Below are 12,028 nucleotides of genomic sequence, written 5' to 3' on the forward strand. Positions count from 1 at the left end.
TTGTTGATTCGTTCTTTTCATTACGACTGCGCTACAGAAACTTATTTATATACCACAAATGGAATTTTCCAAACATGGAGAACATAAAGAAACAAATAAATAGATCTTTCTAGAAATTATCTTATAAAAACGGATATAAAAACAAACATTAAACGGATTGCGCGGTTTATAAAAAGTAGGTCAAAGGTGCGTTCGCCGAATTTTAGAATTTCATAAATCTAGGCAGGACGGGCTCTAGGGCGGATACACGTTCGTAATAATTATATTGATTAATAAATTCCCTACAACACGAATATGAAAATTTCTTTTCTTTTCAATTGTTATGTCTCAAAAAAAGTTGTTGACGTCTAGTGATATTTTGATAAATATTGCAATGGGTCGAAACGTCAAATTTTTATGAAAAACTTTTTTTCGTAAATTAATATTTTTGTTAATATTTACTGATGGACTATGGACCGTAGAATTGGATGTACATATTTATATGGCAAATAGTCCATGATGTAAGGAGTTTACGAGGATTGTACCAGAAGTACCTGGTCCAACAAAGAAAATACGAAAATTTTAGAAAAAATGTATTTATTTTTCAACGTAATTTCCTTTTAGCTCCATACACTTATTCCAACGATTTTCAATAAATTCGATAACCTTTTTATAATAAAAATCGTCAAGATCCTCAAAATAGACATCAACTGCCGACATCAACGTTTCATTGTTGGAAAATCTTTGACCAACGCCATGTTTTGTAGTTTGGAACAGAAAATAAAGCGAGGGGGTTAAATCTGGCGAATAGGGTGCATGAGATAACAATTCAAACTTCAATTCATTAATTTTGGCCATGGCAATAATGGATGTGTGAGCTAGTGCATTGTCTCGATAAAATAGTAGTTTCTTCTTATCCAAATGCGGCCGTTTTTACTTGATTTCTTCGCTCAAACGTCGCAATTAGTTCGCATAATGTACACCTTCGATGGTTTTTCCTTTTTTAAGATAGTCAATGAAAATTATCCGAAGCGCATCCCAAAAAAACTAACGCCATGACCTTTCCTGCAGATGGAACGATCTTTGCCTTCTTTGGAGACGGTTCTTCCTTTTCAGTCCATTGTTTTGATTGTTCTTTTGTTTCTGGTGTGAAGTGATGGACCCATGTCCACATGGTTATGAAACGGCGCCAAAGTTGGCTTTATTTCTGTGAAGTTTCTTCAATATTTCTCGTCACTTCATTTGGTAGACCACTGCGATACCTTTTAAGAAATTTATTTTTGAACGCCATTTTGTATTGTATCCAATGGCATGGCGTGTCCAATGTTACCATTAATCATTTAGGGGTCGAATTATTTTTCAATGAAATTTCTTAAAGAATACTATTGCGGTTACGATGTCATACTTTAATCAAATTCGACTAACTGACCTTTTTTTAAATACTGTTTTACCCAAAATTTTTATAGAGTTGGTGGCATAATGGCGTGGCATTTCAACCATCGTTTATTCGCCTCACTGTCGAGAAAGTTAGGTTAGGTTATGATGAGGTTGGATTAGGTTATGTCGGGTTGAGTTATGTCAGGTTATGTTATATTGGGTTTGGTTAGGTTGGGTTCGATTGAGCGAGGTTAGGTTATTGTAATTTTTTATTCCATTTAAAACCTATTATCTAAATAATGGCTCCCTTAATGAAGAGGGTGTTTATTTTGTCGTATCTTGATTTATTATTTATTTTACTCGGAAATCTCATTTCTGTACTTCGTATTTGTTTTTGTATTTCCTTTTTGGTTAGAAACTGTGTTCTAATTGCATCGAAGAATTTCTCTTTATCTATTCTTCCATATCGCGTTAGTGGTAAGGTATTTGAAGCTTTTAACCTGCTGCATATTTGATTCTTCCAACTTCATCTTATGTATCTTCTCTTTTCGGATTATTATCATCGAGTTTTTCGTTCGTTTCTTTCCATATTCATTATTTGTAAACTGTCAGTGTATGTGAATCAGTGAAACGTCATATGGAATTGACAATGGCAACGGCATCTGCGTGCCAGTCACGCGACTTATTAAGTGATGCAGTAGTAGAAATCGGGGAATATAAGCAAATTACTTAATTTAGATCCTGTATACGACGGAGTACCGTTTATTTACCCTAGCTGTTTAAAATATAAAGGTGAGGAAACGATGATAAAAAAGAAGAAGAATCAGTGACATTCGATTAACATCGATGTTGTGATATTTACTTGATTGAAAAAAAGAAAAATATACGTCAGTGTCAATGTAGACAAAAGTAGAAAATTAATTTTTTTCACGATTTTTTTTTACTTTTTTTTCATATCTTTTTTTTTTAATATAATTCAATATGAATAAAACAAATATGCTAGCAGCCCACAAGGTGAAACTTCACGGAATAACTTCCAGCAAGTGGACCACGAAAGACCAAATCGTACAATACAAAGGTCTCATTAGTCTATACACAAGAGATAAGAAGATTCTCGAAATGGATAATATTTTAGCACGAAAAAGACAAAGTAAAGGATTGAAACAGATACAACGAAACATAGAAGCCTCAAGAAAAGAATTGGATAATGCTATTAAAGGTGATAAACAGAAGCTTCGAAATACCCTAGCCGTTAATAAAGAACTACAACTCAGATTCCAAAATTCACCTCCACAGAAAGTTATAGATATTCTAAACCAAGTCAATTTCACCAAACGTAAAGCAAGAGATATATCAAGGTACAAAATGAAGATAAAATCTGAAATACTTACAGACTTGAATCTTAAATACGGTGAATACGAGGATCAAATTAAATACGAAGGTGTTGAATCATTATTACCTTGCGAGAAAACGGCTTATCTTATAACCGGGAAAGTTCAAGACGCGATATTAAGAAAAGAAGCCGCCATTTATATAAGAAATTCTTACAAAGAAATAATTGCTATTATGCGAAAAGATTCAATTTATTTTGATGCCCTATTAGATACGTTGAAATATGATGGTTTGAAACAAGGAAATTGCATGTTAAGTGCTACAAAATTAGGGCAACAGGCAACTGAATATTTAGAAGATAGAAAAGAAGAATATAAATTTCTCGAAAGAATAGTAAGAACAGAAATGTTGAAAAGAAAAAACGATCTTGCTCTAGTACAACAAAACGTCCAAAATTTCACGGAAAATTTGAAAAACCTAATGAGAAGAGATAGCGATATCAATTTAGGAAGAATGAATATAGATGAATCACCAAGTTACACTCTATTGAAAGAGGAAATTTCTACAATTGAAGGTACTATGAAAATGTTAATGGAATCGTTCATCACGTCTTCTGTAGATCAACTCTACCCATTGTTAATTGGACAGTTGCATCAAAAGAACACTCTATTGAAATGGAAAGAGAAAAACGAGAATATAAGAGAAGATTTGTTATTCAAAAATAAAACGGCAACGACTATGTATAATAAAATGATGAGTACAACGCTCGATACAACTGCTTCATATAATGAAAAGAAAATAGAATTTGGAAATAAAATTGCCAATAAGGTAGCTGAGCGAAAGAAGCTGCAACTTCTAATAAACGATAGATATCAGCTCATGGCTAAGATAAGATTATCCCTGAAGCACCTCCAATTACTATCAAGCCTGTTACAATCAGATGCACGTAAGAAAATTTCTTTTTCCAAATATGATGACATGCAACTTGCAATACCCGGAGAAGACGAAGTTGATCACATCAAAATAATTCCAGATTTACAAAGTAAATTTGCTAAATTAGCCCACGAATCGAAGGATCTTTTAATTGATACGGATACGGAAAAAGGATACAAACAATTCGAAATGTATATGCGGAATTTAAGCAAACCGATAGAGGTTAACGTTACATCTAGCGAAGAATCACTGATCGATACAGTATTTATAGATAATACTGTACCAACATTCGATGATATAAAGAAACGAAGTGCAGAAATCGTTGCTCTCGGCATAGCTGCATTGGAATATAAACCTCCGTTACCCCCTAAGAAGAAAAAATACAAATTCAAATAATATTATTTCTTGATGCTGGAGGATTAGCATTATCATTATTTGATAAGAAAAACGCGAGGCTTAATATGTCGAACATATTTGTTAAGTATATTGAAAATTAAAGCAACTACAACTTTTATTTTCTTGTATACACCAGCCTATTGTCTAGCATATGTTGGTTCAACTATAAAAAAAAATTTGACCTATTGATTTATTGGGTACTCCAGATTGTTTATCAGTCTTTGGTTAACGATTACCTCGCACTCACAAAGGAGGTATTCAGCAGTTTCCTTCCTGTCGAAAGTTTCTCCGATGTTTTTCAGATGGTAGTTTTCCAGATAATATCCAATAAACATTCCAAAAAAGGGCCTTTTAAGACCAGTTATTGGAATAGGAAAGAAAACTTTTCGATTACTTTAGACGTGGGATCTTATTCCATGTTTCTGATTTTTTCTCGTTTCTTCACTTCTTTATAACCATGACTTCTTGGGATACCTATGTAAAGGTTGTGGTCCTATGAAAAGGATTGTCTCGCCTTTTTTCGCTAGGTCCATCCCTCCAAAAATCTTTTGTAGAAGGATAAGAGTTTCAGTACATCAGGTACCCTGAGTACCTTGAGGCGCAACTTTAGTGGTATAAAATGTTTTTACACACTCATACCATTCAGCCCTCAAAGATCAAATTCCACTTGCAAGATTGCACACTTTATAGAAAATCGATGAGGTTGCGTCGTTCAATTCATTAAGGAGTTCGTATAGCCTCCAACCCCTTCGTCAGCCCTTGGTTACCATTTAGCAACAAAATACTCGTGAAGACGAAGCAAATTATCCCAAAATGGATGGGGTTATGTCGTGCAATTAATTACGGAGTTCCTATGGCCATCTTCCCCATCTTAAGACTCTGATACCGGGAGGTAGATCACATTCCACTTGCAAGATAGCACACTTTTTAGAAAGTTTTAAAAATATCTTTTACCCCTTATCTCGGACTCCTACAACATTTTCTGAAACATTCTATCCACATTTCCGTATGTTGTTAATTTGTGTTCACACTTTTTTTACGAGAAGAAATTTTCAGCATAGAAGACTCAATTTTCAAATGTACTAAGCTGATGTTACAAGTTGCGTCGCAAGCTCCGGTGGAATTGGAGCTACAAGATGAATTTCTACAATTAATTGATGATTTCGTCATAACTCTATAAAACTATCATCAAACATATATTTGATATGGAAATCAAATATTAATACCGAAGCTCGATTTTCAGAAGAACTAAAATATACATACACATGTTCCGGAGCACATACTGTAACTGGGAGGTTTAGTGACAGCATCCACTAAGGGGGAAGTTGGAGTTTTCGAGGATGTAGTTGCTGTATCTAATAAAGGAGGCTGATCACCATCGCCGACATGTTGTTGTGATCCTGGACAACATAACCAAGATCTTCTTGGCAAATCTCCAGTGTACGGTTCATCGTAAGTGCGTTCCTCCACGAATCGATCACTCTTGCTGATGGTGTACAAGTGACCGAAACTCAGATCTCTACAATAAAATTTCAATTCAAAAAAACATATTCATATGTCGAATTATGAACTACGAGGGTTGTTACCTAAGTTTTGAGATAGACAAAAGAAAACAAATGTTTATAATTGGATACGACTTCATTATTTTTCAAATAATCTCCATTAAGATCGGTACACTTTGCATGCTTTTGAACCAATTGTCGCAGCAAATTTTCCATTCCAATTGATCTACGTTCAAAACGCATCAACCGCTTCTTCCGATGCCAAAAAACGTTGAATTTATTCTTGAAGAAGAAATAATTGGGTGCCAAACAAAAGACTGTATGGCGGATAACCCACCAATTTGATGTTTTGACTGTTTTTGTCCCGACTGATGTGTGAGACCTCGCATTGTCGTTGTGAAGAACAGGCGACCATTTGCTTCGAAGTGCTTCGTGCGCGAACAACTTTTGTTGGATTTGGAGGACCCATTCTGTCGATTGTCGATAGTTTGGGGTTCACATGTATAGATCCATGATTCGTCGCCTGTCACGATCTTATAGATGTTTTTTGAAGCACCGCGAACGAATTTTTTCTCTGCAATGAGCTTTTTTTGAGCGATTGTCAGACTATGCGGTGTTCAACGCGAACAAATCTTTTGAAATCAAAGTTTTCGTGCTAGCTAGCGAATGGAGCTAATGCCCAATCTCACGGTATGTTACTTGACGAACTTGCAATATCGGTTAACGCACAACATCGATTTTTTCCGATTTCGGACGACCTTTCACGAAATTCATCCTTTAGAGAAGTGTGACCACGATTTAATTCGGCGGCTTGAGATGGCGCTGCTGTTAGTTTAATCCAGATCTCAAGTCATATAAAATCATTGCGCAAAAATTTTCTCTTTTTTGACCGAAATGAATGTTTTAAATTTCTGTAAACAACTCAAAAAGCACTCGTACGACAGCATGTTCTGAGTTCGTTCACCATTAAAAATGTTGAAATTTATTATGTCCGATATGACGTATTAACATGTTGCCATATCTCAAAACTTAAGTAGCAATCCTCGTACACGATCTATTGAAAGTATCATGGCGTGTGTACGTTGGAGATAAAATTATTTTTTTTTATGAAAACGTCCAGCATATACACAAAATTTAATGATTTAGGCGACACCCCTACAATAGCAAGTCACTGGCAAAAAATTGTATTTTTCTTAGTAGAAACTTAAAGCTAATTAGCTCCAAAATGATGTAAGATATTGTAATGTTTCTTGCTCTCGAGGTCCAACAATATGCGATGATCGGTAACCACCCTTTTTACGCTTGTTTACTGTACTGCTAATTGCTCACCCTTATAAAAGGTTATCTACCCGAACCACAACTATCAGTTAGCCATAAAACAACAACAAACAAGAAGAAAGAAGTCATAAAGCTGCTGAAGCGCTCACTCTATCGTGACTGATCCAGAGTTACCGAGAATTGGCCAGTGCGCAGTCTGTTGTTTCCAGAGTTCACCGTCGTTTCCAAGGTAACTTTCATGGAAGACGCGGTACTGGAAGAAAAAGATGTTCAAGTCCAACAAGAGTTCAGAGAAATGCGGAAAGTGACTGTGAGTGGGTGGACAAGCAGAAGAAGACTTAAGACAGCTAACCTCGGGCTAAAACGCCAGCTGCTGGCAATAAATTAACCTCGGCTCACCGAGCACCTCTTTGAGATGTTAAATCAGAAAAAGAATGGAAGCTACAGATTTTTTGATAGAGACTCTTGACCGCGAGTCGATTTGTTTTTACTAAATATAATAAAATTTACAAACCTTCCAAAATGTCCCCCGACGCAACACTTCGCATGATCTGCACCAACATCAAAATTACAATTTTTAAAGCTTAGCTCGTAGTCTGTGAGAAAATTTGGTTTTCCATCGGGTAGTACTTTTCCGAACAAAAAATTCGGATGCATATGGGCGACGTCTGTCGACGAAACAACATCTTGGGCGGGACTAAGTTTCGGCCCAGAATCTGGTGTTTTCAGATGGGTTTTTTCTGGACTAGGCGTTCCGGTACAGGTGTCCACTGGATTAAATATGTACGTTGTAAGACAACTCTTTTCGCCTCCCCCGCCCCCCTCGCCACACCCGTTTTCTAGTGCTAAATCTGCCCCCGCCAGTATGATTGTTATTCTCTTGAGGCTACACTTTTATTAATCTCATAGCGGTAGATACCTACAAGTTTATAACCAGATATGTTTCATTTGAATACACCATAATCGTCAATTTTGCGAAATTGCACCACTGCAAAAACCTATAGCTAAACTTAATTTTACATAGATTATTGGATTTCAGGGAATCCGTTATCCATTTTAAGGGTATGAAAGTTCTATTCATTTCACGATCTAGATCTACTTTGTAACTTAAAAGTGATGGTTAAGCTGAGATTGGATATATGTTCATCCGTTGGATGGGGCATATAACCAGAATGGACGAAGACAATTGGGTGAAAAGATTCTCGATTTTAGGTCTCTTCTGTTTCAAAATTAGTTTTTTTAATAATTTTTGTGAGATAAAATTTGACGTTTCGACTTTTCTTTAAGTCTTTATTGACGTCAATTTGAATAATGAATTTTGAAACCTATGAATTTTTGACAAGAATACGAATCAAAAGTACCGAAAATCTTAATTAATTTTCTCCCAGACGATTAATACATAAGTAAAATAAGCTCGTAAAATATATTAAAGTTAGTCCACTTTGGTGTTTTATTGCCACGTTCCCAGTAAGTAACCCCCGCTCTTTTATATATATATATATATATATATATATATATATATATATATATATATATACGTTTTTCTACTAGTACTATATAAATAAAAAAGATCAAACATCAAAATTAATGAATATTTATAAATATTCAACAACCTACATTTCAACACTACCGTTAGATTACCTCATTTTTAATCTTGTAGTAGTTAAACAGATTATTTATTTATACCTGCTTATTAGTGTCAATTTTCAAGTCATGTGCTTGTTTGAATTGTTACTAATAGATGAATATACAAGGCGAATCACCTGTATTAAAACGACCTCTAGTGTTATAAATATTTTTTATTAATTTATAATATAATTATAATATTTTATAAAAATAATAAAAACGCAATTTTAGTCACCACCTTTTAAGGGTGATATCTCGAAAAGGGATGAGCTGAGAAAATTGTGTTATCTCAATTTCATACGAGCAATCACCTCCCGAATTTAGAAACACATCCCTGTATATAAGCATAACAGAAATTAATAAGTTTTTAGCTAAATTCATGGGAAATTAATCCGCATCATATTTTCTTTATTATTTTTTCTCATAATGTAAATAATCAATGAAAGAAAAAATAAATGACGTTTGGAAAATATAGAAAGCAGATGCTTGTAATATGTAAACACATAACTGTGACATCGTAGGAACCATTCGTTTTAAATGAAATATTGGCTTAATTTTTTGATGAACGTTTTACAAAAAGATTCCACGACATGTGTGCCGTATCATTTGTGACATCAGAGTTTAAATCTAATAATACCCAAGAAAATAATCTCTCTATTTTTCGAAGAATAATGGCCTGTAGAAATTCGTGAATGAAATGTAAAAAATAGAATGAGAAGTCTGCTCAAATAGAATCGTTTAACGAGAGAAAAAAATCTTTATATTTATTATTTATCTGAGAATTTCGACATTTTTGTATCTGAAAGCAATTTGATGTCATCAAAAATGTCATTCAACGAGCGTATAATCGTCTAAATTATTTTTTAGTCTCTTATAGAAAGTAGATTCCGGCAAATCACACATCATTTCATACTGCGACTTCTCACGAATTTGTAGTTTATCAGGCAGTGCCACTTACAAAATCAGGTATTTGTCAAGATATTTAAAACGTTTGACCAATTTTGAAATCCCAAATTCCAAAATATTTTTTTGTTTAATAAATTTAAATTAATATTGCTATTGTTTAACTTCTTTTCAATCATTTTGATGCAATAATAAGAAATGTGTAGTAATTTTGAGTGATTTTTAATGAATAAAAAAATAAAAATAAAAACATTGTAATAAAACCAAATTTTCTTAGAAATAAAACTTGCATTCTAAACAATGGTGTTCTTATTTTTTAAATGGATGTAATTGTTGCTAACATTCTCCTGGGCATGCTTTCAATTAGGTGCTGTATCACCTCTTGAGGTATGATCTCCCATTCCTCTAAAGCCGCGTTCCCACTGAACAAACAATGGACAAACATTGTTTGCCAAACATTTGTCGAAAATTTCGACAAACGTTTTTGTTTGACAAACAATGTTCGCCGGTGTTTTTGGTGTGGACGCTATACTGACAAACATTTCATGTATGGAAGGAAAAGAGGCCGCCATTTTTGTTTGTATAGAATGTTCCGGTTCTAGATCGAACATTGTTTGTCAATGACTTTCCCTACCACCTTTTTGGCTGGTTTTAGTGTATTTTGAAGTGGTTTTCCGGCGAAAAATTAAGAAAAATCGGACAAAACCTATAGGAAATCAATTTATAAAAAATAGTATATATATATATAATAAAGTTATGACAAAATGTTTGAAAAATAATATATTGTTATTGCTAACATAAACAAATTTTGAATTTAATCATAAAAAAAACTTTGTGTAGCGCATAATGTTAGCTCCTAAAGAAGATTGTTTTTTATATCAAAAAATTTTTTTATTACAATAAATACAAGAAAATAACTTGTTTTTACACATTTTTTGTTTGGAATATACAAGATAATTAAAAAATAACCTTTCAAGAGATGCTTTTCCCTGTGATTTTTTCATTAGGAGCTAAATATCTTAATAAAAAAACCTTTAAAGTGATGAAAAAAAATTATCGTAAAAATTATTCAATTCCAACATCAGGATTTTCTAAAAGATTTAAAACTTTGTGATAGTAATCCTGTTTTTCTAGGAAGCCATTTTCTTAGCCTAGTAATGGATCCGAGGAAACCATAAGCCTTTGGTATGCGTCTTGCATAGTTAGGGTTCTGGAAAACTTCCTAAAGAACTGCTGCCTGTATTTACGGATATCTTTGTTTCAGCTTTCTTGAGCATCTTCACTCAATAAGCCTATGGCGATATCTGAGCCATCTATGATCTTGTGACCATGAATTAATACTTTATGTAGGGTTGTAGGCATTTGATATCATGGATAATTCATCACATATATTGCCGCAGTTTTGTGACAAAATTTTATTAAATTTTCTGCATTAATAACGTAACCACATGATAAGGTTGATAATATAGTATGCAATCTTTTAATTAGGCTTAGGCTTACTCCTGTTATTTCGGCAACCACATCTTCATTTTGGAAAAAAGTGCGAGCGGTGTTTCCATCTGTAGATGTATCTCCACCTTGCCTTGGTTTGTCTACGTGTAATCCCAGCTTCTGTCAAATTTCGTTTTGGATACCTGGTTTTTACTTACTTGCCATTTGCCTATTTTAAGCCTGTACGATAAATGTAGGATACACTCGGTAAACATTATCCAAGCATGCAACAATGGAATACCATAAGATAAAAAATCCTCTTTAACTGGCTGGTCAAAACAAAATCTTAAACAATTAAAATCTTTTGATGTTGTTGAGCAGAGATAACATCGTTGGGCAGAGGTCGTATCCGTTATGGCATTTACCAATTTTCCATCTACCATTGTCATGCTCAAATGCTATTTTATGAAAATATGCTCTTCCGCTTTAACTCTACTTGGTGTTAGAGAGCCGAGCTCAGCTTGAAAATTCTGATATTCCGGCTTTGATAAGGCAGTTGTTTCGTGAGCCATTTGTAATTTTTAAGGGCGACAATATCTCGGCGATGATGGACGCGGATTTTGCGATTTGGCGATCCAAGTTCACCGTATATCAATTGAACAGGCACTACAGAAGTTGTAAACATGTAACCATCACAATATCCTTCATTTTCAAAATGTTGTTTATATATTGAATGACTGCCCGATCCATCACAACCCCATTTCGATATAAGGCACATATTTTCTTGCTGATTTTTTGGAATTGATTTTATTACGTCAAACAACGTTAAAAATAACCTGTTACTGGTACCGTCCATCAAATTCTGGAGAGAAACTTCAGCGCTAGATTCCGTGCAAACTATATTTTCGGGGCAACAGAGCTTTTTTGCTGCTGTTATGGATTCGTAATTTGGAAACATTTTGCAGTTTATTTCCTTGGAAGACATTTGTATAATATTGTATTGAAATTTAGTTAACTGTGCTTCAATAACTAAAGATAAAGCTTTTTCCGCAGCAAGCGTTTCATGTAATGGTTTTTTAGCTATGTGTTCTGCACCATGAAGAGCAACATCTTTCACTATGTTTGCGATTTTTACTTGGCCACGAGCTCTGTACTGGGAAGGTTCCAGTTCTTTTCGGATGACCTCCGTTTTTCGACGTTTAGTGCGATCAGTGCAATCCTCAAAAGCTTTCAAGGGGCGTCCTCCACATTCTCTGTTTTTTTCGTAAAAA

At 34.2% G+C, this 12,028-nt stretch overlaps 1 protein-coding gene across 2 annotated transcripts in view; it reads right to left on the bottom strand.

Moving 5' to 3' along the window:
• The window catches only part of LOC130453340 (colorectal mutant cancer protein), an 82,756-nt gene that overhangs the window by 41,456 nt on the left and 29,272 nt on the right, over positions 1-12,028 (bottom strand). The window contains exons 2-3 of one of the 2 annotated variants that reach the window (XM_056793018.1): positions 7,312-7,716; positions 5,281-5,536 (exon numbers count right to left, since the gene is read on the bottom strand). The exons of the other annotated variant lie outside the window; for it this stretch is intronic. Of the exons in view, the coding sequence (XP_056648996.1) occupies positions 5,281-5,536; positions 7,312-7,454 (399 nt within the window). The 5' untranslated portion in view covers positions 7,455-7,716. The remainder of the gene's footprint in view (positions 1-5,280; positions 5,537-7,311; positions 7,717-12,028) is intronic. 2 annotated transcript variants of the gene reach the window in all.

Source organism: Diorhabda sublineata, chromosome 2 (assembly GCF_026230105.1).
Source record: "Diorhabda sublineata isolate icDioSubl1.1 chromosome 2, icDioSubl1.1, whole genome shotgun sequence".
Classification (NCBI taxonomy): domain Eukaryota; kingdom Metazoa; phylum Arthropoda; class Insecta; order Coleoptera; family Chrysomelidae; genus Diorhabda; species Diorhabda sublineata.